The sequence below is a fragment of the Hippoglossus hippoglossus genome, chromosome 11 (genome assembly GCF_009819705.1).
Source record: "Hippoglossus hippoglossus isolate fHipHip1 chromosome 11, fHipHip1.pri, whole genome shotgun sequence".
Classification (NCBI taxonomy): domain Eukaryota; kingdom Metazoa; phylum Chordata; class Actinopteri; order Pleuronectiformes; family Pleuronectidae; genus Hippoglossus; species Hippoglossus hippoglossus.
This window is the reverse complement of record NC_047161.1, coordinates 5828073-5855043: the sequence shown is the minus strand read 5'-3', so window position 1 is coordinate 5855043 and position 26971 is coordinate 5828073. Positions and strand designations below refer to the sequence as shown.

The 26971-nt window shown below is 46.0% G+C and overlaps 1 protein-coding gene and 2 long non-coding RNA genes across 10 annotated transcripts in view; 2 read left to right on the top strand and 1 right to left on the bottom strand.

The window, feature by feature from the left end:
* The window catches only part of rbms3 (RNA binding motif, single stranded interacting protein), a 255253-nt gene extending 245506 nt beyond the window's left edge, over nucleotides 1-9747 (top strand). For all 7 annotated transcript variants that reach the window (XM_034600749.1, XM_034600748.1, XM_034600752.1 and 4 more), the window contains 3 exons: nucleotides 6215-6304; nucleotides 8107-8231; nucleotides 9056-9747. In XM_034600749.1, the coding sequence (XP_034456640.1) occupies nucleotides 6215-6304; nucleotides 8107-8231; nucleotides 9056-9059 (219 nt within the window). In that variant the 3' untranslated portion in view covers nucleotides 9060-9747. The remainder of the gene's footprint in view (nucleotides 1-6214; nucleotides 6305-8106; nucleotides 8232-9055) is intronic.
* An 892-nt stretch (nucleotides 9748-10639) lies between these two features.
* On the bottom strand, nucleotides 10640-26125 carry LOC117770906. Of its 2 annotated transcripts, none has more exons than XR_004615457.1 (2): nucleotides 26114-26125; nucleotides 10640-11005 (listed from the first exon to the last, which is right to left on the bottom strand). It is a non-coding gene; the product is annotated as an uncharacterized LOC117770906 (long non-coding RNA). The 2 variants fall into 2 exon arrangements; XR_004615458.1 differs by lacking the exon at nucleotides 26114-26125 and adding an exon at nucleotides 17367-17377.
* LOC117770905 lies at nucleotides 12725-15617 on the top strand. Its single transcript, XR_004615456.1, has 2 exons — nucleotides 12725-12865; nucleotides 13126-15617. It is a non-coding gene; the product is annotated as an uncharacterized LOC117770905 (long non-coding RNA).
* Nucleotides 26126-26971: the final 846 nt, after the last annotated feature.

The following is a 26971-nucleotide window of genomic DNA, read 5'->3' as shown; positions in this document are numbered from 1 at the left end:
GTCAGTTGCTTCGGACATTTTCCAGTGAATTCCCCTGTAAAATATCTGGAAAACATCCAAGTGAGCCCAATGTGAAAATGCAGCAGGACGATATCCTGAAAATTCACAGCGGGCGAGTGGGCGTGTTGGTTTCTAACATGTCACAGACCGAATGTTCTTCACATGTGAAAGGCAAAGTGCGGAAAATGTCCAGACTCCTTTTTTTCTGACATTTTCCAGAGTTCCTGTCTGAAACGACTATAATGTGTTGATTGGTAGAAGGTAGCCTGTACGCTGCCAGTGCAGTAAAAGCACTGGCCGTGGTCTGAGATATTCTCAGGGTCGGTACAAGTCCATTTAAAGATGGAGACTCACTTTACTGTTATTATTTTTAACCATACAAATCCAGCAGTGTAAAATATTTAATATCTGGCTACACCCACTCTTCAGAGTTGAGAAATAAAAACAGCCTGTGTCTATTACACTGTAGGTTTTGGTTACAGCAGCAGCAGCAGCGAGTGGAGACCTTTTATCTTCCAGAAACAAACGTTCATTTAGTCCGGGAACAAAGTACACACTGAGTAATAGCGTATTTTTTTACATTTCCTCTCCGAGCGAGCCAAACCTTCTTAGTCTGTCGCCACATGTGCTCTGCCATGGAGCTGCCGTATCATTTGTTTTACGCTGCATGCATCCACTGCCAGACACTGAGAGAGCATATTTCCCCCCTGATCTTCCACATTAAACAGATTTCCTGTGAGGCTTAGCGGTGGGACGGGGGCCTCTGTTCTCTGCCGTCCTCACTTTCACCCTCTAATTTCTGTTTCTTTCTCACACTCTCCGTCTCCCTCGCTCTCTAAATCGCACGTCAAGCCTATCACGCCGTCAGTTTTCCTTATTCCACGCACGAGCATGCCCACGGTCACCGGCCCCTAGACCAGGAACCCACCGCCCCCCGTCCCCTCTTTCAGGATCAAGTCGACTTAGAGGTGTCACACAGTTCTGAAGCCCGACTTCCTGCCCTAACCCTGCTGCCCGGGGGCAAGCAAGCCGGCAGCTTTGCTCCGGCGCTGCGTCTGATCTCTCCGTGTGTGTTTGTGTGAGCGGGCATGATTGAAACAGTGCCGTATTGTACAGTTACCCATGTGTTTCCAGGTGAGCTGTCAGCGACTGTGACGCCATGTTGGCTCTGTCAGGAATGCCCCCTCCCTAATCTGCCCCAGCTGTGCTAACAACCAGGATTAGAGACAGGCTAATCTATGATGATGGCTTCTGATGTTTGATGGCTTGTGTTATAGGAGAAAGTGGGTTAAGGCGCTCTCTCTCTCTCTCGCTCTCTCTCTTATTTCTTTCCTCTCTGCCTCGCCCCCCCTTTTCTGCCTGCTTAGCTTTCCCGAGGCAATGTGCTGTGTATCATAACTTTTCAATTGCGGCGCTGCACACACGTTATGCCACACTCGATCATCTGTGGGAATTGAGACACGTTTCCTACGATGCTAATTCTGAAGCCAGATGTGGACGCCCTGTTATATACAGCCTTATTGAGAGAGTAAAAAGAGAGGTTGGGAACCAGCGTCTGTTAGTAACTAGTGTAGTAAACTGGACTTGACATATTCTTAGAGAACATTCCTCAAGTGTGCACACATTGTTGTTTTGATCGCCCCCGCTGGTCACGTGACTTAACCTCACCACAGAAGCTTCCTGCACCTGCCACGGGCAGCGTCTCCAAAGTCAACAACTTAACACAACAGCCTGTGGCCACTGAGGAGGAGCCACACCTCAGAAATACTCTTGGCTGTTCCACGACTCTCTGCGGCTGTTTGTGTTTGGCTGTGGCTTTCTTCTTCCTCTTCTCTCTCCAAGAAAGAGAACCAAATGTTCCCGGTCCGCCCCGGCTGCGACGCTGGTGCGGTGACCGTAGCTTTCCGATAAAGTGCGTGTTGTTTTTGCGCCGGATCGGCACAGAGGGTTTGGCCTGTTAAACTAGGTGTGGCGAGGAGGAAGCGTGGATTGGTGCCGTTTTGATGGTCACTGCTTTGGAATTTAGCTGCTTTCGCCAGAAAACTGTTGTGTTTTCACCAGCGTCTGTCGTCAGGCCACTCAGTCTGTGTGCTGAACGACTTGATTACTGAATGTTAAAGAACCTCAGGCTCGCTGTTTATGGATGCCACACATAAACATGCCATCCAGGCCCCTCACTGATTTATTTCACCGTGTTTGGTGCATATTGCTCCATCACTGATTTATTTACTATCTCACAGCTCTCACCATTTAACAGGACTCTATCTTTCATGTCCTGTGTTTTCACTTCCCCGTTGTTGTTGTGCATGTGTTGGATGCTCCCACGCTCCGTTTGTCACTATAGTATATGTGTGTGTCTGTACGTACTGTATGTCGGTGTGCGCCTTAGTGTGTGAGCGACATAGTGTTTGACATGACAAGAGGTGACCTTCCCTCTGTGTTCTCCATCCTATTCCTGTCATGCCATGTAGAACCCAGGTCTCCGTTGTCATGGTGACAGCGGTGATTGACAGCTCCTGTGTCGCTGCAAGACAGATTTGTGTGAAGCGCTTGCCTCTATTATCCGGGCGGATTCCCTTGGTTTTCTACGGGGGGGGGGGGGGGGGGGGGGGGGGGGGGGGGGGGGGGGGGGGGGGGGGGGGGGGGGAGTGGAACTGCAGCGTGTTATTCTGCATCTCCCTAAATGTGCACCGCTAAATTTAACCTGTACTCAGTCATGGAAGTCGACGGCTTGTGCTCTCTTCCGTTGCGGCTCCTCGTTCGAGAGGTAACACACGTTGACACCTGGCTGATGCCGAATACCTTGAAAGTAGTTGTTAGGGGTGGAACAACCTTTTGTGGCTTTTCTTTAAATTTACAATGTGTCCCCAATGTGTTTAAAGGCCTGTAGCCAAGAACTCTGGTGCAAGAACTGGCTGCTCTTGACTAAATTGTATTCTTTTGATATTAAAATGCATGCAGTAAATTTAAAGTTTAAAGTTTGTCTTGTAAGTCCCCAGTTAGTATGCAGCAGACTCTCAAGTGTCCTCACTCCTTGGGCCTGAAACACTGGATAATAAGTGTTTACTGCTTATTTTGTGTTTCTTTACCTTTGTAGCATCGAAGCCAAACTTAAAGCTGCACAGATCAATATGTGAATGAGTCTGTGTAACGTAAAAAGGTTTCACTCGCAGTGACAAACCTCATCGTCATCATCGTAACTTACCAGCAGCAGCAGACATTGTAAATCGATGGAATATTAGGAAACCATTAGTAGGAATGTGCATTTTTCTGTGCATGCACAAGACAAACAAAATGGGGAATATCTGCTCCCTACTGGTGGTCAAAAGCTCCTCAGTGTGAAATAGTAAATATTAAAATAGAATGATAAACAGTAACCCTGCGGATAAGAGTGCGTTTAAAGAGGTGATTTAACAGATGACACTGATTTTGCCAGTGTAAATCTCTTCAGGCCGGGTGATAACAAAGTGGAGGGGCCGAGATATGGAGGGCTTATTATGGTTTAAGTGGTGCAGCAGTGTGATTCACGGCCGCTGGTGTGCAGCTCCAATAGTTCCCATCGTGTTCGAGCGCCATAGCTGAGATCAATAGTCATCAGAGCCCATCCCCACGCCACCCTGCCATTAATAACCTCAGCTGAGTGGCTGCTTGCTCTCGCCTTGACCAACTGTTATCCTCCACCTTGCCGACGATGTGACAGAACAGCGTGTCAACACAGCGGGGGATGGATGGATGTGGAGGCAGGGTGACAGACAGAGAGGAGGCGGTGATTTATTTGAACGTTTAAGCATGCTAACGTGCCGTGCTACATTGAGAAGAACTAATATTCATGTTGATGTGCACAAAGCAAACTGCCCCCGTCGTCCTCGTAGCCACCAAACATAAATCGTCTCGTACTTCAGTGAGGTGCAGAGGCCCGAACCTCCGCGGCTCCGGAGCGGTGCGGGCTATTCTATGGATTTTCATCCGAGCATTGCTGCATTGCGGTGTGACTTTATACTGTAGTTATAGGTGTGTGTCATTGAGAGTGATGGCAGAGAAGAAACTTAAGGAGTCTCCTCACACCGGCCTCGTTAAGGAACTGTTCAATCCTCCTGTTCATCAAACACACACACAGACACACACACACACACGTGCCATCTGCTTCAGGCACAGCTGTGTGTGTGTGTGTGTGTGGGTGTGTGTGCGATACCCCATTTATTGCCAATTAGTGATGCTTTATATTGCACAAACCTGCTCCCTGACTTTGGACAGGGAAATATTAAAAGATTGAAAATTGGACAAAAATCATCTTTATCGCCATAGCAACCCCATTCGCAGACGCCAGGCTTGACATGCCTGTGACACGCCACGGCAGCGGGTGCAGAGATATGCCCCTGCTCAACCTGCCACATTAAATAGGTTAACTAATGGTTATGGCAGAAGAAGAAATCGTATCTTATTAAAATTTCTTGTTAAATCTAATTTAAATTCCTTTTGCAGCCCCGCGGAGAAATATAACATTTCAAATCGACGTTCTACTTTGACAGGGAGATTCTGATATTGCTAATTATCTCCTTCTTCCCTTCATTTGCTTTCATGCGGCCCTCACAGGTGAGTCGGCTGAATAAGTTAATGGGGGAACGGGAGGCAAAGACAAAAAAGGAAAAAAAGAAAAGTCCAGATGAAAATTGGTATGCATGGTTTAGATTCTCCAGGGAGAAGGTCACTTCAACAATCTGATAGGCCCTTTTAGACGATAGCTGGTTGAGAGGGAGAGAGCAGGGGGGGGGGGGCGAGGGGAGGGGGTGACAGGAAGGTGAGAGGGAAAAAGGGATGACACGGAGAGGTAATGTGGTAGTGTGTCAGGAAGTCTGGATATGTCGCCTCACCCCCCCGTCCTGGAGTGTGACAGCCCCGAAGATGTGATAACCTTAAATCCACACGCGCAGACCCACACAGTCACACTCGCATACGAACGGTACATGAGCATCCATCCCAGGGCGTCCTCCTGGCCATGTGTGGCGACGGTGGGGGAGTTAATCACCCATGTCCATGGCCTTTAGCTGCTCTCATTAGCGGTGAGCGGTGGAGCCGTACCCGATCCATTAGCAACGCTGCCGGTAATGACACTTCACCACCACCGCCGGGCCCACGGCCAAGAAAGGCTCCGCAGCCCGGCACAACCCCTCCATTACTGCCTCCTACTGCATATTGCCGCCACGCTTTTTAGCATTGGCAAGAGGGGCTGAGGGGCAGAGGAATAAAAATAAGACAGAAAATAGGGGATTGTACTTCCTTTTTTTTTTTTTCTCGGTCCGGAAAAGCAGCAGGAAGACGAGGAGAGGCGGGGACGCAGCCTGGTGGCTTTTATCTGGGATCACATCCGTACTGCAGCATTATCGTCCCAAGCCTCTTTGTCTTTGTCTGTCTTGCTCACACACGCACGTAGGTTCCCATCTCACAGCTGCAAACAGGGGAACATGCACATGCACAGTTGGACGACAAACAGTTGTAAGTCATTTTTTATGCACCGACATGTGTTAATTAAAAAAGTCGCACACTGGCAATTCAGGCTTGTTCACTACACACACACACACACACCGTGCATTCACAGCAAGTCCAGGAAAGAGCCTCACACAAAGTGCCGTGTCCTCATTCATATTGCATGTGAAAGCCCCGTGGCTGTCATGTAACCAAACCTGTGTCACATCTGTAAAATGGCCTTCATGGAGCGAGCGAGCACCCAGTTAAAAGCCAGAGCAGCCATGACTAAAGGAATATAGGCCACAGGCAACAGACCTCCTGCTTCTTCCTTTCTCTCTCCCTCCCTCCCTCTCTCTCTCTTTCTCTCTCTCTCTCCGTCTCCCTCTTTAACTTCAGCTTTTCTGGGGGGGTTTTGTATCTTCTCCTCAGCCGTGGCCTGGTGCATTTGCCTGCCTGTGAAGTCTTGGTGGAGCAGCAGGTCTCCTCTTCCTCCTTCTCCTCTGTCTACCTCACACACTCTCCTCTGCTCTGCTCTGCTGAGCATACTCTCTTAGCGCCCTCCGAAGGATGCTGAGGGCACAGCATGCTCTTGTTTTTTAAAACTTGCAGGGAATTTGCAATATCAGTGTCTGATACCTGAAAAGTGTTTCTTGTCTACTATTGGATTGGCATTTGGTGTTTTCATGTCAGCAGCGGGAGTTTTTATGTGCAAGGCTTATGATGTGTGTTTCTTTTGTTTGTGTTTCAGTACATGACTGCTGCAGCCGCCGCGGCGCCTATGCAAGGGACCTACATTCCCCAGTACACTCCTGTGCCTCCAACCGCCGTCCCTGTCGAAGTAAGACGCACATTCATGCACACGGTGATTAACGGTAATCAGAAATCTGTTGACATTTACCCAAAGGAGGACAGCATTACAGCTGACAGCCCACTCACTCACAGAGACAAGCACTCACTCTGCCGTTTCTAAACGCTGCTCCGCACAATAGACTGAAACAGTCATTAAAGAGATGGACGACATTTGAAGTGTGCTGTAAATTGCCCTCACGCTCCCCAAATAAAATGGCCTCCCCCCCGCTCCCCGCCGCCGCACCAGCAGCAGCAAGCAAATAACGACGACGAAAACAAACTGCGAGCGAAAGCCGGATGAGTCAGAAGTTTTACAGTATTCGGGAAAGACATTGGAAGTGCGGTGCAGAGTTTGTCACTTGTTCGGCGGCTGTCTGAGCTCCTGGCAGGTTCGGGCAGTGCAGCCTGAGAAATGATGAACGTGGAAAGCGGGCGGGCGGGCGAGCAGAGCGGCCGGCTGTCTGCTGGCTGACAGTGCGGTCGTATTCAGATGGACTATCAGTCGTGTATCAGATGACAGGAGCTGAAGTGAGACACAGTGCCCGAGGTGCTGTCTCTCTCTCTCTCCCTCTCTCTCTCTCTCCCTCTCTCTTTCTGCCCCCCCCCCCACACCACCACACCACCACCACAGCCGGTTGGAGCTGGTAGGTAGCTGGAACACACACATCCGTCAGCCATGCAGCTCCGGTTCGCCCACCAGCCACGCACAATGACAGTTTCCCCCTGACAGAGCCATTAGTCGCTCCTCCCCCCTCCTCCCAGACTCCCCCCGCTCCACCACCACCTCCTCCGCAGAAAGTTTGCAGTCCTCCTTCGTGAAGGAGTCGGACAGAGGAGAGAGATGTAGTTGCAGTGTAGCCCGCGGCGCCTCTTACCTATTTCATCCTCGCTGTCGTGCTCTCAATGCCAGCGTCAGCAGCGGGGGGCGTACATCACTGTATCAGCCCGTGTCTGGAGGGCTGATGTATGGACAGGGCGGAGTATCCTTGAGAGCTTGTTAAAAGTGATTGAGATGACTCGATGATGGCGGCCATTGGTAATGCTCCACACATAAGAGGGCTGGGAGGCTGTTGTGATGGAGTCAGTGCACAGAGGCATTCTTAAAGAAGTCTCAACACAGATAATATGATATGATGAGATTAACTTCAACACTGGGGGAATTCACCTGTTACAGCAGCAGATAGACACGTGAGAGTATTTGATTTAATTAAAATCCAGAGAAAATGTACATAATAAACACCTTTCACTACAGACAGAATATTATGGGTAGAGAACAGTACAAGGCACAAGGATGTAAACTGGATTTGTGCATATGCATAAGGAGATATTGAAGTAAAAAAATACATATAGATATATATTTAGGCAGGTATACAGTAGTGTACAATGTGAATCTCCATATTACATATATTTCCATATCAATCAAATTGAGAGTACACAATATGATTTGTATTTTCATTGTCCTCTGGGTGTTGCTATATTGTTATATGTGTTAAGACAGATATTGTTTATAGTTTTCTTTAGGGTGTGAAACTAAATGTATATCACACTTATCAAACAGTAATCACATCATTTTGTACACATTTGTTATTAATTAATCTGGACATGATCCACATAAACTTCCTGACGATCTCAGACAGGAAGTGGAACAGTTTTATGTAACGAGTCGACAGAAGAGGACAGAATTTGACTCCTCACACACTTCTTACGAAGTGCCGAGCACTGCAGGGAGACGCTTGTTAAGAGGTGGGAGCTGACACAGTTCCTCCCGTGTGTGTGTGTGTGTGTCCTCAGGGAGTGGTGACGGACGCCTCCCCCCAGTCTGTGGCTCCCTCATCACAGGAGGTGGCAGGCCAGCAGCAACAGATGCAGGTGGACAGTGGTGCCGACCATGTTCCTGCTTACTCATACCAGTCCAAGTAAGTTCATCCTTTGAGACACGCCATGCTCTCGCTATTTATACTTTTAACTCGTAAGCACACGGAGGAGGGGGATATGACATAAAGCTGTTTTCATACGTAAAGACGGAAAATATCTGGAACTACTTTTATGTAGTTCTTGGTATTTTATATTACATTTTAATAGTTAGGATCTTCAGTTCATATCTAAAATTTTCCTGAATCATACAGATTTTTAATATTTTGCCAAGTTATCTATGCCTTTAAAGATTCAGGGTGAGATATAAGTCGTGTTTAAGTGAAAATCTTACTTTAATATGTTGGATATTTACAGCATATTGCTGTCTGGTTACTTTTATCATTAGAATTTCTCTTTTTGATTTCCAGAAAGTTCAACTTATCAGAAGATAAACAGTGTATATAAAGTGAAATGTTGAGGATTTTCATATCACTCACTTTTTAGTTAACTCACATTAGATCATTAAAATATATTTCAAAGGCAGTGAAATCATGAGGAGCTAGTTTATCTTTGACTAATGTTTTAGTTAAGTTTCTTAGACCTTAATACTGATCCTAAAATGAATGTTGTTGTTATAAAATGGCTTAGATCCGTCCTGTCAGCTGTTGTCAGTTGCTCCTCATGCCGGCAGCTTCTCTGACCCTCTGCACGACCGTTAAACATGTTTCATTTAGCGTCAGTCCTCCTCCTGCGCTGTCAGCTCTTTAACTCCTGTGTGTTTGTAATATCGTGCTTTGATTACAGCCGCTCACCCTCTCTCTCTCTCTCTCTCTCCCCCCCCCCCCTCTCTCCCTCTCTCCGTGTCTGTTTTCTCCTCTTTCATCAGATAGCAACGGCCTGAGCGAATGTTCCTGTGACAGCGTTGCCTTGAGACAGAAGGTGGCTGCACTGTGAATGTGAGGAAAAAGAGAATAGAAAGAGATTGCTTCCAGATTGCCCAGGCACCAAAAAAGAGACAATTTTTTCATTTCCTACCTGGCCTACGAGAAAAAAAAAAGAAAAAAGAATGAAAGAAAGAAAAAACACACACACGAGAAAGGAGGCGAAGTGCTGAGCGAGGGGATGGAGAGAAAAAAAATTGCAGGGGCACAGTGCAAAGAAGTGAAATTGTTTAGTCTGGGAACCTGCCTGAGGGGCTGGGCTGAAGCTTGAAAAGTTTCTCAAAGAAAATTCTCTACTACCAATAAAAAAAAATAAAAAAAAGAACAAAAAAAAAGGGTTGAATGCGCAGGTAGGTGATGAAGTTTATTTTGTAATTGGAAGAGGGGGAGTCAAGTTTGAGATACACACAGAGATTGTCTTCCTCAGATATTAAGCTACAGTTTCTTTTCACTCTTTTTTATGTTCTAGTGTTAAATTTTAGTTTTCTAGATATATTTGAAAACAAAAGTGTTTTTTCTTTCTTGAATCTTCATGGCCTTAATTTGAAGGGCGCCAGAAAACTTTTTACGGAGTTCAACTCTGACGTCTGGTTTAGGGAAAAAGATTTAAAAAAAACGACAAAAAAAAAAAATACAAGGCAAACGGGATCAGTGTCTCGCGCCATGTGGAGGGAGCGAGACACTGGGCGAGCTGCCGTTAGGAGGAGGTAAAAAAAAGAATCTATCACATAAGCTGTACAGATTTAATAGAGAAGAGCTTTTTTTCTTTTCTTCATTAGAAGAAAACTTTGATAATTATTATGTCAGAGGTAACTAAGTGTCAGAAGAAAAACAAAGTGTCTGTTTGGGGGGGAAAAAGACTCGAGGTGGGGGTGTGGGGGGGGGGGGGGATGAAGCTCTGAAGAGATTTTTCAACACACGAGGATAAAAAAATGAAAACATAAGAAAACACGCTGCACTGTGGACGCAGTCTGTTGCAAAATGCTGAACTTTTGTTTTTATTATCATGATTATTATTTTACATGGCGAAACGTTGCTGTCGACGACATTAGTGCTTTTTAATCTGCCACATTTTACCCTTTTTTATGAGCTTTAAAGATGTTTTTAGCCCGCTTTGCTTGTCACACTGCGAAAAAAGAAAAGAGAGGAGAAAAAAAAAGAAGAAGAAAACTTGAAAAAAATAAAATAAAAAACCAAAAAAAACTACGAAAAATATTTCTGGCAGTGAAATAAAAACAGTAGATTCAGTAGGAGCTTAAACGGTTTAAACCAATCAGTGCAAAAGCAATAGAAGAAATTGTTGACAATTTCTGTAGTCTTTCCTAGTTGTGGATCAAATGCAGCCCGTGGATGGCCATTTTTATACCAAAGATGAAGAGACACTCTGAAGCAGAGTTTTTTTTTTTTGTTGGTTTTTGTTTTGTTTCTTTCCTTTTCATTTCCAGTTTGATTTTGTTGTTGTTGATGTTGATGTTGTTGCTGATGTTAATGTTGATATTGTTGTTGTTGTTGTTGCTGTTGTCGTTGTTTTTTTTGTTTTTTTTTATTTGACCTTGATGGCCGGACCAGTCCTTACTATCCTTCTTCTTTACATCTTCTCACCGGGTTTAAGCTAATGTTCCACGGTTGTCCAAGCTATCACCACACACACACACACACACACACACACACACACATGCAGTATGTTCACACACGTGCACACACTTACACACTCATACACACCCATCAGACAGTATTTAAATGTGTGATACAACCGTTGGCAGCCCTACCAAACATCATTTTCCTCCAACTCCTCTTCTCGTCTTTTCATTTCTTTATGTCTTGTCACTTTTACGCTGCGTTCACACACCGTGGGTGCATTCCGCTTGTCTCTCACACACACACACACACACACACTCTTTCTCTCTCAGATCCTGCAGGGAAAACCTTAGGAAACATTTTCTGGGAGAACGTCGCTCGCTACACTCCACGTGGTCGTCAGTGCATCGCTTCCGGCTTTGTCCTCTCAGTGACGTCTGTCCTCAGTCTCTCTTTATCTCTTTGACTCAACCGTAACTAACTCAACATACTGAGCGTCAGTGTTGAACTGGGAATCTCCCTGCTGCTGTTTGACCTCATTTCAATCTCCGCAGTCATCACCAAACCCAGGTCGTGTTTTTCACTTATTTATCTGCTCACATTTCCAGACGAGTGGTGTTTGCTGCATGTTTCGCTCCAGGATAATCACAAACACAGGCTTTAGCAATGATTGCATAAACTTTACGGCACCTAATGGCCCTGCTAACATGTTTATGGCATTAAAGCAACTGCTTTAGGAGGAAATGTTCGACAAGGATCTCAAAGCAACTAAAAGATTGATATCACAGTTATGTCTGGAGCAGCTGCTGGTTTTCTAATCTTAGCACAAAGACTGGGAATTTCCTTGTACCTGGTTTGTTTAGTTCAAACAAACCCCATTGTAAAACGACCCTATTTGGTTTTGCGTGTTTGGATATTTCTTGGCCGGCGACGTCTTGTCATCTTCTCGTCTTTGTGACGTTGATAGAAAACCAGCAGAGACTCCGGCAGGTTTCATCTAAAACCCAGGAAACTTTGCTTTGCCTTCACTCTGTGTCGAAAAGAAGTTTGTTTAAGGGTGGGCACCTGTGGGAGCTGAGGAGGCTCCTCACCAGCCATAACAACATGTTGATGGCAGCCCCCCCCCCCCCCCCCCCCCCCCCCCACCACCACCACCACCACCACTGAGTGTCAGTTACGCCCCTGGTTGTCCCAATTTGTTGCACAAACAACCCCCGACCCATCTCATCTGGTCTTTACATCCCGGAGCTGTGTGAGATTTTCGCCGGCTTCATCCGAGGATTGACCCTGAAGAAATTGCCTGTGGGGGCAGCGGCCATTTCTGCCCCGATTACAGCAGCGTGTGTGTGTGTGTGTCAGGAGCAGTGTGTGTCCGGCCCTGCCCCGACTGTAGCGCTCCGGCACTAAAAAGGCCCCCGTTTTCTCCCTGCCTCACTGGCACCATTAATGTGCCATGGCCAGGCCGGGCTCCTTTGCTCTCATTTTCCCTCGCTGTCATTCCCTCGCTCTCGCTCTCGCTCTCTCTCTGAGGTTTCTTCTCTTTATTGGATGGTGCAGAAGCAGAACCACAAACCAATTTCAGTCACTCTCGCAATGAGGCTTGACGGGGCCCAATTTGTCTCCCTGCGGGGCAATAGGATCCACTCCAGTGTCCCTCAAAAGACCCTTTTCTTCCCAACAGAGAAGGGGCTTTTTGTTTGGTGACGATTGTAATTGAGCTCCTGTCGTTAATGCGACTCATTCAGACCTAAAAGTCCGGCGCTGGGTTGTTTGACAAGATGGCAAAGTCGTGTGGCGACGCTTGTTCGCAACAAATCAAATTGTACACTGAGTGCCTTTTCAACAAAGCTTCCAAATGATTCCAAATGATCAACGTGATGGTTTAAAAACAGCAAAGCACATAGGAGAGCTTGATAAAAACGTGCTAATTAGATGCTACACAATATCCAAGCTGCTCCATGGTGCTAAAGAGGAAGCGGTCTCGGGCTTGTATCTGCTGATCGTTCAGGCCACCTCTCCACATGACCACACACAAAACAAACAGGGACACGGGTTCCTGTTCTCCTACGTGGTTTTTCCTTTTCCTCAGCAACACTGTAAACACCTGCTGCACGTTCACGTCTTCCACCCGCCGGCCGAGGTCAAAAGCCAAACGCGCCATTTCAAGCGGCCTCTCAGTGATCGTTCAGCCGTTTATTGTCCAATCAAATCAACACCTGCCCTTTTCGTTTAATCTGATCTGGCGCTCAACATCTGCTTTCACTCTGCCTCCAGGCTATGGTTTGCTCTTATCTCCTGATGAATACGTCTCTGCCACATTACAGTCTTTAGCAGCCAGCAGCTGACAAATGTCGGGGGTGCCGAGCTCCCCGGACGTGCCCACACTGCTCGTCTGCTCGTCGATGCATGAACTCATTGTTTGTTAATCATCGTTAAGTGTCCCGATTAAACGACAGCGCTGCTACACGATAACTTCACCAGTTTTAAGCTAGTGTGTGTGTGTGTGTGTCTGTGTGTTTGTCAGTGTGCGTGCTAACAGTTCAACTCCTAGCGAGGTTATGAATACGGCGATAATAACCCAAGTTCTCCAGACTTTTACGGCTGCTGTTTTATAGAGTGCAGAAGACATTTTTGGAACTTAATAGGACTCGTAATGCAGGGGTTGCACATCGGGGGAACAGAGCGTCCTGCGAATGGCCTGAGATTCAGCCGTAATGGCATCACGGGAAATAGGATTACAAATAGTCATGAGATTACAGGAAAAAAACGCACAACAAAGACTATCAGCTCTAAGTGCTTCTCTGAGTGTTTGCTTTGGGTGCACGGTACTAATATTTCACGGAGATCTGAGAGATAACCAGACTGAACAAACAAAAAATGGCTTCTTCTTAATAGCACAATGGCATAATGCTCCTGTGCAGAATACCAATACCTTTGTGCAAGTGCACGAGAGGCATGCCTGCAATTTTAAGGAGGCTTTAGCAGAAACGCTGCGCTCCCAGTCAGCCCATGTGTCAGCACAAACCAGAAGCCAGCTGCGCCAAGGGAGAAACAGTGTGTGTGTGTGTGTGCATGTGTGTGTGGTGGAGGCATAACTCATGTTGTGAGGACTTCAATTTTTACACAGTCAAATTATGGGGACTAGAGGCCAGACTCCATCACTTAAATCATTCATTTTTAAGGTGAAGACATGTTTAAGGTTAAGTCGAGTAGAAGCTATGGTTACATGTGCATGTGAGAGAAAGAGGGGCCGGGGGGGGTTCATTAGATGATGTTGCCGGGTTAAGATGGTCACATCCTGGAGTTTCTCCATCTTCCTGCAGCGCTACGTCCCTGCTGCAGAATTCCAGGAGGTGACGAGCTTGACCTCTCGCTAATTAGCAGCACACCCTCTTCCTGTCTTGCACCATCACACGCAGGGAGAATCCTTTCCGTCTGTTCTAACCCGTCACTCATCCTTTTCCACCTTTTCCTTATGTGTTTTGTAGAGATCCAGGGGCTCACTTCGCCTCATTTGCAACACAAAAGCCATAATTAGCATCACGACATCGACATAGTTCATTTGACGTGTTTTCGATAAATGACACAAACGCAACACGGAGCGCGGGAGACGATTTACATTTGACTCTTACACCAGCAAAAGGCGCTGTCGCAGTGTTTGTTCATAACCTTTGTGAAACGGCGTCCTGGATTAAAGGTCAAATTGCCGTCATCTCACTCCGTGGGGACGTCGTTCATATTGCTGAGTAAACATGAGGTACGCTGGTGCTCAGGATGATCTTCTTCTGCTGCCGTGATCCCAGAGAGTAAAGTTTATGCAATCATGTCATTAGAGTTTAAAATGTAGTGAGAAGCATCGTATTTTGTGGTCGAACATTTATCTGGAAATCTTGACGCAGAGAGAAGGAAGCCTCTCACACACTCTACAAGGTAAATCAGATATTCTGTGAGCTCACCCCCTCTCAGATACCTGATAAATACAGATCTCGAGATTGAACCGTCATCCTGGTTTTCCCCCGGTGTCGGTCTTTCAAGGCGAGGTGGTCACTTAACTGCCTTTTTAAAAGAAAAGAAAAGAAAAACCCGTTTTCTCGATGCATCCCTTACTGTTCCAGAACAGTCACTGCCTCCATCTTTGCATCTGACGTGCACGTACGTGTCGTGGCCTCCGCGGCGTCACACGGGTTCGACTCATCAGACGCGTTACATGTCAAACTCCACACACACAGTCTGGCTGCGAGGCTCTTTGCAGATTCATCCTTGACTGGAGCCGTCTGACATTGATTCTCGTGCGTTAAGGAAAACAGTAGTTCAGAGTTACACATAATGCAGTGGGAAGATTGCTCAAACTAGCCCCCCCCCACCACAAGAGCGAGGCCCCTGTGCTTTTTAATTGATGCTTCGGTCCACCTTTGATGAGAGCTATCGATTGGCCACACAACCCCAGGAGTGCAGCCAGCCAGCGTGGAGTTCATACAGCTCCCTGAGAAAATCACAACCGTCCGAACGAGGAAATGGCCGACCAAATTGTTAAAGAGCCGGCCAGCACGGAGAGTGTGTTTGGCACGGGACTCGTTTACTGGACAAATAGAGGAACTATTTATTAGGACAGCAGAGCGGTTTTTAATTTGTGTTTTTGTTTTTGTTTCGATTTCTCTCTTTTTCCGTTGTTTCCGTTCCCTTTTCTCTTTTTTTTTCACTTTCTCTTTGTGTCGGCGCGAGGAGGACGTGGTCATGCCTCGCACACGCTGCTCAGTGTGTGTGATCTTTGAGAAACTATCTGTACATCTGTGGATGTTAAGATTCGACTTGGGTTTTATGAGTTGTTGTTTTATTTCTCTCACTCTCTCTCTCTCTCTCTCTTTCTCTCCCTCTCTCTCTCTCTCTCTCTCTGATGAAGCTTTCAATAAAAAAAATTTGTGGAAAAAAGCATCAAGGAGCGCTGTTATCTTTCAATCTGCATGGCTAATGATTGTGTTTCATCACAGCTAGATGTTTGCCTGTCCTCGGGCCATTATTATGGAAACATTTATTATGCACTGAGCATCCTCCGCAGAACACACACACACACACCATCTTCCCATAACCTATTACCTATATGACTAAATTGCAGTGGGAAGCAGGAGGAAGCCCTATTATTACCGTGCAGCCTGATGGCACCTGCTGCACGTTGACCTTGGGCCCTCACATCCTCTCGTAATTACAGCCTTTCGCAAATGGAGCTAATACCTCTCGATGGGATTTTCCTCCACCGCGGCTCACACACACTTGATTGGGTGTAAAGTGGTCATAATCAAAGATGGAGGAGCCCGCTGGAGGAAGGAGCGGATCGATGGCAATCAATCTGCCTCTTCACTCTCATTTAGGCCCAATCAATTGCTGTCCTTGTCACCTCCTAGGGACGCCTGTACTGTCAATACGCCGCGGCGGCACTGTAGCCAAGTCACCGCTGCCCGGGACGTCTCAGCGAGGCAACAAGGCCGCCACTCCCAAGACAAAGGACGTCTTAATAGAGAACAATTGACTGCTTGGATTGGATTGGATTGGATTGGATTGGATTGTGTGTGTGTGTGTGTGTGTGTGTGTGTGTGTGTGTGTGTGTGTGTGTGTGTGTGTGTGTGTGTGTGTGTGTGTGTGTGTGTGTGTGTGTGTGTGTGTGTGCACGTGCTTTGGCCGACCAGGAGTTACAGCTCCATCTTTGCATCTGCTGATCTGTGAATATATGGAAGCAGCTCGGCGCTCACAAGAGATAACTGTCGACGTGATGCATTTGCAGCAGCTTAAAACATTTTACTGCTCCGAGAGGCGTCTCCGCGGTGCCGTGGTTTCCTCCACGACGCACTGAACGCCTGTTAAATCTGTGGAAATAAATGCAGTGGGATCCTCTATTGAGTGAAATGCCACAGATTCAATCTCACTCCCTCGGAGCCAAAGCAGCCTCCTTATCTGGACTTATAGAGATGTAGCAGCTGAGCACCACAAGGGTGCAGCATACCAACACAGATGTTATCTGCTCTCTCTGTGTGTGTGTGTGGAGAGGTTTCCACTCTCTGAAACACACAAACACACACACACACACAACCACCACTGGATACAGATCAAGGACATCTCCACTGAGGGAAACTCAACACGACAACACAACCAGCCTTCCCATCGAGCGTTTCTCCATCTGCTGTGTATTTACGAGGATTAAGAGGGAGAGGCCTAAGTGTGCATTAAAAAGTATCTGTCGTACTTGCTGTACAAATAGCCCGATTGATGTGGATTTTTTAACGGATGCTCTTTGAGGAGTTCGTAGCTGCAGCATTTAGCGGCGATAAGGAAACTGGAGGAGAATCCAGTGTGAATTTGGCACAAACCAATAAATCCTATTTAAAGATGCAGCGTTTCTTTGAACGGTTTGTTTTTCACCAGCACAATAAAACCCACAATTACAGCAGGAATTCATTTCTCTACATGTCTTCATCACGGCGTCATTAGTGGAAACCCTGCGCTCTGTAAAATGGCAGAAAACAAGCCCCGGTAATTAGCTGTAACCGTGATTTGGGTTCTGGACAGAGCTCCACGGTGACGTCTGAGGTTTGGATTGATGGGAGCTGGGACCTCCAGGTCCGACCTGAGCTCGCAGGTGCCGTCCGACATTTCACATCCAATCAACATTCTGTGATCGTCAGCAACCACAAACACACCTGGTGCTCCCTCATTAGCCCACGCTCCAGTAAGAGACTGGTAATTAACCAGAGGGGAGATCTGCACTGCTGAGCTACAGTCGAAAGAAATGCCCAGGAGGGGTTCGCTGTGTTTTGAGTGGGGAATTCATTATTCGCTCAATCTAGAAATATGTGGATGCAACATTAGGCCAGTAAACCTCACTGCGAGAAGCTAAATCTCATTAGTGGGAAACACATGATTCACTTTTTACTCGTATCTGGGTCTATTAGATGGTGGAGGCAGTATTCCATAACTAACGTCTGTAGTCTTCACACAAAAAGACATTTTAAATAAGGATTTCAGCTGATTTCTCAGGTCTTTGTAATGTGATCATGTGGCCGTTAATTGTCTGTTATTGATGATACGACGATGTGGAATTGCTGTGACGTCAACTTAAACAAATCTCCAGGTTTGGCTAAGTGGATAAAAGATAAATAACCAGTGGACGGTGAAATCACCACCTCTGTGTCTGTTACAGTTTACAGACCAAATTTCCCATGTTCAGATTTTACCCACTGCACCTGCCACAGTTAAATGGACACACAATTTGACCAGAGTTACGGTTTACAACCACGACTATCTGGCTGCTGCCTTGATTTGTCTTTCTTTGTGTTAGAGAGCAGTAAAAAGAAAAGTAAAAGAATGCTATGATTTGTTGTTGCAGTTCAAAACTGCACCGATCAATTGTTTTCAACCTGACTGTTTTCTCTCATTCTCACTGCTTCTAGTTTCCAGCAAAAATTTAACAAAGCTTCTTCTTAACCCCCCGTAAAGTTAGCACCAAATAAAATAGCTGCAGATGTTAGGTAGTTAACCCGTGAGTCACATTACACACTACATCTAAAACAGCTTTACCTTTGGTTTCTGAACTTTCATTCAATACCAGATTTATCTCCTGACTTTGCAGTTCCCCGGGTCTAACAAACATTTTGGCGTCTTTCCGCTCGTTGTTTTGGTTTCACAGCCCTCGATGTAACTCTTTTCTCTCATTCTCACTGTTTCTACTCGTCTTGTTTCCAGCATGAGCTCACACTTGTTTTTAATGGGGCAAAGCTGTGTTTAACCCACTTGTATAGTTAGCACCAAATAAAAGTTAGCAACTAGCTACTGAACCTAGCTCAGAAAAACAAAGCCAGAAGGAGAAGGCCTGCTCGCCTTACACACGACTCCATATTAATCCTCGAGTACCCTGTCAACTAGACGGCCAATAGTTTTCCAACACATTCACCATGTGAGCGTTCTATGTTAGTTAATGTTTATTGTGGATGTTCTGCCCCCAAGTGGCCAGAACACCCATTTTATGAAGCTGTAACTGAATAAAGAGCTTCAGTAAATTCAGGCCTTTAGCACATGTTGATGAACAAGGTGTGAACATCTTCACCGAATGAGTCTCTGAAGCCGACAGGAGAACAAATGAAAAACACAAATGTCTTGCCCCACGTCCACAATAGAATTCCTCACCCGGGTCGGACAGCGGCTCCTTTTCAATATCCCCATGATGAATTACTGTCATTGTGTTGTGCTGCAGGAATTGGGATCGCAGCCAAAGCCTGCTGAAGTTTACAATGACATTAGTGGAACAATTGTGTCCTTGGAGATTCTGGGGGGGGGGGGGCTGCGCAGGAGGCATTGTTCCCCAGGTGGTGCAGCAGCGGGTCGGTGCCAGTTGCCCCCGCTCTGTTCTCAACACTCTGCTGACAATAGGTGTTAATGGAGAACGTGAGGAATGACCCACTTCCTGTTATTAAGCCCCCGATCAGTTTGACTCCAAACATGTTGAAATTAATCCGAGCACTGAGGTCGAGTTCTCACACATTTTCATAACTCACCTCCACGATCAGTTTGTGTTGTTGGAAAAAGTCACGTGTGCTTTCCCTGCTAATCTGAACTCAAAATGCAGAAGCAGGTGTTTCCTCCAGCAGCAAAGATTCACAGCAAACCAAAGGACGGATTCAAAAAGTCCATGTTTTTTTTATATAACTGCAGCCACGTATTAAATCTCTGCCATTTGAAGATTTCTATTTACTAGTTGAGCCTATTTAGCTGCTCAGAGTCTATGAACTGTTGTGCTGGTCCCATCTGTGGGATTTGGGTCTGTTTTCGGAGGAGTTCTGCCAGAATCCTGTGGCACCGGCACCAGTGTCTGACTGAGGGAGCTCAGACGACAACACTCAGCCAACAGATAGAGATGAGAGCTGCTGCACTCAGTCGAACAGAAAACCAATCTGGAGATCCGATCCTGCCTGTTTGAGGGAATAAAGTCGTTTTCAGACACGAACTCTAATAAGTGCAGATATTTTCCAGAGTTTGCCGAGAAGTACATTAAATAATTTACACATTGTAGGACTCTGGAGTAAATGGTGGAGGAAAATCCAGTCAGTATTGTAATATTTGCATGGTTATTGCTTTAATAGACTGTGTGAAGAATTTAATGAACTGTAGCCTCCTGTTAAAGTCTCATTGAAAGTGAAGCAACACTCTTCACCGTATACTGTCACAGAGATCTTCATCTGTACATTCTCCTCTAATAAATCGTTACAATCCCATGATCCAAGTTTCCACTAAGGACTAGATGGATCATATTTTTTTTCCATTTCCACCCACTGAATGAAATAAAGCATCCATTCAGGAATCCTGAACCATGAAATTTACCTTGGAGAGAAGAATTCTCATGGTATCGAGTGAAAATTCAGTTTGTCGAGTGTGTCCCTTGTGATTGTGTGCGAGAGCGAGAAGGAGGAAGGTGAGGATGAGTACAGAGGGAGGAAGATGAGAGGTCAGAGTTGAGAGGATAGAGGGAGGAAATAAAACATAATCTAGATAGAGGAGGAAAGGTTGGTGTAAGAAAAGAAAGTGACAGAACAGGAAGGGGAGTGGAAGGGGTTGTGATGTAAAAATGGGGGCAAAGGTATCGAGAGAGAAATGAAGAGGCTCCTGCCCCGAGGTTATAAGAGAGAGCGAGAGTGGCAAAGAAAAGGAGGGGAAACGCTGACGAGCCGAGACAGTGGAAAATATAGAAAAATAAAGAGACGGGGATACGTCCTCTGCAGGGCGACAGGAGGACGTCCTCATAACTCACTGTCAACTCCCGGCCGGGCGATGTGATCCACAGCAACAGAGTGCAGGTGGATAAACAGCCCTCGTGGTAACAAGGGGAAGACCACACACGCTCCAGGGGCCGACCTGCCGCCCACCGCGGCAGATTTGTGGGACTGTAAAGGGAATAAGTGTAAGCTACCGACATGTGGGGCCATAAAACACGCCTCCTGCTCCAGGGGCCTCCGACGCACCGCGGCCCGTCCAGACGTGATGCTGATGAGAGAGGAAATATATGACAGCAGGTTTGTTTTAGCAATACAGCTTAATATAAATATATAAAGGCAGACAGCCATGTTGATAGATAGCCAGGAGAGGATTAGCTTAGCTTAGCTTAGCATAAAGACTTTTAATGCATTTTAATGTAACTGAATTAATTGGTCGGTACCATTGGAATTCTGCGTCCTGGTGTAGAACAACTGGGTCTAAAGTTTACTCAGTAGTTAGCTACGTTTTTTAAATGAAATAACATGTTTTTTTCCTGCCGAAGGTTCAGTGTAGGATTTAGTGACATCTAGTGGTGAAGTTGCATCTCACAGCTGAACACCCCTCACCTCACACTCCCCTTCAAAACCTGAAGAAGAACCTAATGGTAGTTTTAAAATAAAAACTCAAAAGGTATTTAGTTTGTCCAGTTTGGGCTTCTGTAAAAAAGATGGCGGCCTCCGTAGAGCGGTCCCACTCCAGATGTAAATATAAGGGGCTCATTCTAGGGTAAAGAAAATAGTAGTTCTAATTCAGGTGATCAAACACGGGTGAAAACATCACTGGGATTATTTTATATTCAATTTCTGCAAATAGATCCTTTTCACCTAAATCGTACACACTGGAGCATGGTGATCTAATGCTTAAGTCATAACTCACGTTGTTTCTCTTCGGCAGATGTTCGAGATACTGTGTTTCAGTTGTGTTTCTTGTTTCTTGCGCTCCAACAGGGTCGTGAAAGCAAGCAATGGCCTGTGGCCCCCACAGAAACATTTGTGAGAGCCCACTAAATGTTACGATCAGCTACGTACAGGAGGCTGCGACAACACCACGGTTGGAAATCCCCTCGCGAGGCCACATTCCTGGAGCTTTCTGCCAAAAGCTTTTCGTAATTTTAGAGTTTAGTTGCAGACTAGGACGTCTAAATGTGTGTTTGTGATGGTGGTGGAGCTTTTGATATTATTTATGTGAATGCACGGGACTGATGTGGTTTGGTATAATGTCTCTCACTGTTGCCTGCAGCCCCCGAAGTCCCTTGAAATGCTCCTGTTTTTAATTACTACTTTTCACTACAATTTGCTTTTAAGTATATTTAATATTTCCTAATGTGATATAATGCCACGGGTTGCCCTGCTGTTTTTCATACCACTGGGTGTTCAGCTCATCTGTCAGTGGGTAACCCTTTGCCCCCATCAGGCGGCGTGTTATGAGAGCGTAGTGAAAGAACCGTGCATATAACCACAAATGTCATGCCCTCTCCAGCGAGAATAACAATGGAAGGTGGACTCGGTTAACGGCAACAAGCAGAGGAAATACCAATCTATAAATACGATAGAAGTGCTGTGTCTGAGTCTGAGAAAGGTCGGTGTTGACGGACGGACTGAGGGCGCTTCTGGATTTAAGACGCAGCGAAGGGGTGTGGACTGTAAGCAGAGGAAAGAAAATGCTTATTCTGGGTCAGTGGTGCGTGGCCGACACGCACCTCGGACACCATGTGCTCGTAAACCTCACCAGGTGGTGCGCTGCAGAGGCCGGGGTATTTTTCTCCCCCTTACACTTTCGTACTCACAGTCCAGCAGAATGTTTCCTAATCTCTAATCTCTCCCGAGTTATGGTACATTACACATGTTGTGACTGAGGCGACGGCCCCTCCGCTCGACTACAAAGAAACTCCACGTAGGTGAAGTGTAAGTCAGAAGGGGCCCGACCTCTTAAGCACTCCCATATGTGGACTATTTAACTCTGTATGAACGTATGTGTGTCAAAATTCTGTATTTTTACTGTGCAATCAATGTTTAATTTTGAGGAATTCGCTGACATGGACGCACACATGGACCGTGTGTGTGTCTGTTCGAGCCACAGATGAAGCCTGAAGACAGAACAGAGCCAAACAGTCACCAGCTGAGATTAACTGTCCCAACATCTTCAGCCTCAGAACTCTCTGATCTGGTTTCTTCAAACGAGAATCTAACTTTTCCAAAGAAACTTTGTGAATCAACACTCCAGGGTCATTGGTAATTGGTCACAGGGCTGATTCCCAAACGCACTCGCTGTTATTCCAAGCAGCCGTAATCAATATGTTTTTCTCGTCAATGATAACATGACCATTTGTCGCTACATTGGTTTTGTTTTACTGTTTCGTTTCATTATCGTCGTCCTCATAAAACACAAAGTTCAAAACTAACTGCTGAATGTCACATTTAGCTGAGCTAGATGTTTAGAATCAAAGAAATGTTTTCCTCTTTTTCTTTGCTTCTCCTAATGAGTTGACCACATCCACATCGAGCGTGGTCAGAAAAGCCTCAAGACCCCGATGATGAGTCATTGGGAACATTTAGTTCATTTTCATTAAACAGCTACATGGTGAATTTCAATGTTTTGCCATGAAGAAGGAAGTTGTTGTAACTCACATGTACTGTACATGATCAAATGTGCCCCAAATTTCTCATGTTTGATAAGAGTCCTGGCCTGAAGACATCTGCCTGCCGATGATCACTTATAGTCATAGTGCCACCTACTGGCAACAGGAAGTTGGCCGTATGTAACAATCAAAATGTTAAAAAAACATGACATTTACAGTCTGGTCTACACCAAATTGCATGTTTGCTCTCCTAGTGAAAAGAGGAAGTAATACACAATGTGAAATGTATCCCATCTGGCACCAAGAGAGAAATTACAGCTGACTCGATTGCGCCGACTGTCCGACGGTCGTGACACGGCACATGTATGTCAGCTGGCATCCAGCCTGCACCCCCGACAGGCACAGTTGTGCAAGGGCCCATTCAACACTGCACGCAGCTTTAATTGTGTTTGTTGTCAGTGTGCAAAGATTTAATGTTTCCTTCCAGTAAAAGAACACGGTACATTAACTTTGCAAAAGAACACATTTAAATTCCCTCCACTTTATCAAAAAAAAAAAAAGTAAATGATACCGAGCCAAGAGCTTCATTCACTGCGTTCATGCAGAGCTGGCATGGTAATAGGATTTTGAGGTCCTGACGTGCAGTGCTGCTAAATCTCATCCCACTTATCTGTCACAGCCCTCGCCGTCATCAAGGGAACGGAGCCTAAAACATCTGCTCGGCTCTAAAAAACAGCTCTAACGGGGAGTTTCTATTAGAAGACTGTGTTGTGCCGTTGTCTTGTTCCGTGTGTTTGGACATCTGCCCGGCCATGTTGCCGTAACCGTGTAGGTTTGCTTTAATAACACCGTTATGGCTGTAATAAATCAAATTATTTGTATCATTGCCGCACATCCCCTGGTTAAGCTTGTGAGTGGCTAATGATGAGAACTTATGGTCGAACCATCGCAGCAACAACAGCACAGGCCAAGACCAACAGAGCTACGCAGAAGAGCCTCACATCCATATTTCTGCTCTGCTCTGGCATTTTAACGCTCGCTCTTTAATACTGCTGCTCCTGTTCGTCCGTCTCTCCGCCCAAAATGTGCCCACGTGTTCGTCTTTTCTCTCCAGATATCAATGCAAACGCCTCGCAGCGTGCAGCCCCGTCGCCATGGCACCAACCGGACAACAAGTGTACACAGCGGTGGAGATTGAGACGTGCAGAGCTGGCAGGGCTCGGCTGTGGTTTAATGATGCCGTATTAAGGTGCCAAGACATTCCTCACTGCTTTTCCACAAAACGACTTTAAAAGGGATTGAAAGAGACAGATAGAGAGAGAAGAATAGAGAGATGAGAGAGAGCGGCGTGGAAAGAGCGGTGGTGATGTACTGTGTGTGTGCCCGGTGGATAAAGCTGGCAGCTTCTTTCACGGGAACATCTGGAGTTAAAGGCTGCATTAGATGAAAGATGGGGGCTGGACGAGTGTCTCCATTAAAGTTCAAATGCAGCATATTCAGTCTCTGCGGAGCTTCGTGTGTCACTGCTGATGGGAACATGAGGTATTTAATGTTTATGCGGGACAGATGACTGGAATCTGTAACGTGATATACACACTGGTGCTGAGTGAAGCCTCAAGTCGGTCTGATACACACCAGTGTTTATAACGTCTCTGTTTTACAGCAGGAGTTTGACATTTTGGGAAGATCAATGAAGCCACAGTTAGCTTAGCATAGTGACTGGAAACAGAGGGAAACTGTTAGCCTGGCTCTGTCAGTTCACTTCAAACGATCTCGGGTTAACATGTTTCTCGTTTCCACACAAAAACAACAAAGTAGAGGCGAGTGTGCACAGATGACAGATGTAAACTGTTTTCCATAAACTGGATAAAAAGATGGACGACCTGACAGCTCCCAGGAAGTTAAGCCAAAGCATCTTGATTGCCTCCTGGTGGCTAGCTACGGTACAGGTTATAAACAGCACCTCCTCCACGTTAGTAGCCTCTGTTTGAGCCCAATGCAGGTGAGCATGTAACAACTCACTTCCAGACTTGACATTCTTTCCTTCAGTCACTAGCATCCTGAGCCACCACAGACCAGACACCAATAAAGAGCCAATTCCCAGTTATTCTCTAAGTTTGAATCATGCTGACTCTTCTATAACAGTAACCAGGCTGTAGAAAATTCAACCTTTCTTATCTTATTTTCCGACTCTGCTGAATGTCACCTACAAAACCAGAGAACATCCACCACTTCAGCAGCATGACTCAGAAAATACCTCGAAAGATGAGACTTATCTCAGTGAAAGCCCTTTTGAAGGGAGTTTATCATGTGAATGATATTTATCTGGGGGGGCACAGAAGTGCAGTGGTTTGCTTATACAGCACAAAGTATCGGGTTCAAACCTGCGAGCCGACCAGGGCCCAACTCTTTTTTGAATGTGTTTTCTCCAGCTTCCTCCAACTGTTCCAAAACACGCCGGTTAGGTTCATTAAGCATCTCTGAAGAAAGCTTTGTACAAAACAATGAGCCTGGAACACACAGCCTAAAAATATACTCAAATATCAAATATGCTTTATTGTCCACATGGGGACATTTTTCTCGGGCCAAAGTTCTACAGCAGCTGCAGAACAGTACATTGTGTAACAAACCTAAAAATTAACAGTACACAAGGACATATTGTGTAAGACCCAGAATAATATTGCAGAATAAAGGTGAGTTGAGGTTGCACCTGCCCTAAAAACACTTAAAAAGATAAAACACTAAAAGGAAATAACGTGTCAAAGATAAAAAACTAAAACTGGCACTAAAACCTAAAACCAGAGTTTAAAATGTGCCAGACAAAGTGCAAAGGTCCGATTCAACATGTTTCCTTATTGAGTCGTGTGATAGACATGACAGGATGTGTGACGGGTCATGAAGGACCCTGTGTGAAAGTCTGACCACAGAACCTTCGTGGAGCTGGACAAGGTGGAGCTGGGTGTTTGCTTTTTGTCTGCACAAGGAGGACAAGTCCCCATAATGTGACAGCGTAAACACATTTAGGTCCCCACAACATGAGTAATACCTGGACCACACACACACAGTTACACATATACGCACACGTAGCCACACACACGCACGCACGCACTTTGTCTTTCTGTCGCCCTAATCAGATTGGAAACGTGGAACCTTTTCTCCTCATGTGCCTCTAACAATGTCTCCATGTGCTGAGGTCGTCCAACAGCGAGGGGGGGTGGGGGGGTGGAATTCACCTCACCGTGCAGCTGCAGTTGAAACAAAGACATGAGGCAGCAACTTGAGGTGTAAGTTGGACAATAATGGCGATGCATTGTAATGAGGCCGGACCGCGGAGGATGCAATGACCTCAGGACGGGGGCCGGCGTGCATGAAAATGTGCTGCTGGGAAGGAAATGGGCTTTTATGTAAATCACATTATGCCAGAATATATCGTCCTGAATGGAGCGGCTCGCTGCCGACCGCTCTACCCACTCCCACAATTTCATCTCCGAGAGCACATCTGTGGAAACCCTCCCTCGCTAATCTATTATGGCCGAGGTCTGGTCTGCTCCGCCGCCCGAAAGAGACGTATAAATGTTACAAATTCAATCTAACACATTCAGAGCATCTGAACTTCTGAAGCTTTCTCCCCTCTCATGGATTTCTTAATCTTGCATTTTGAATAAGTCAAGAATACTCTTTCTCCAAAAGTCTCCACAGTGAGGGACGGAAAAACCGCCTGAGAGGAAGAAGAGAGTGGCTCTGTTATCTGTCAGCGACGGCCATGCTGCACCACTGACAGTGACAGTGGTGGTATTGTGCAGGCAGCAGCTGATTATGTTGTAAGAGCCATTTTTCTAACAATGTGCTGAACGCTCTCTCTTTTCTCTGTGGCCCTCGTTCGCAGTGACAGCCAGATGCAAAACCTGAA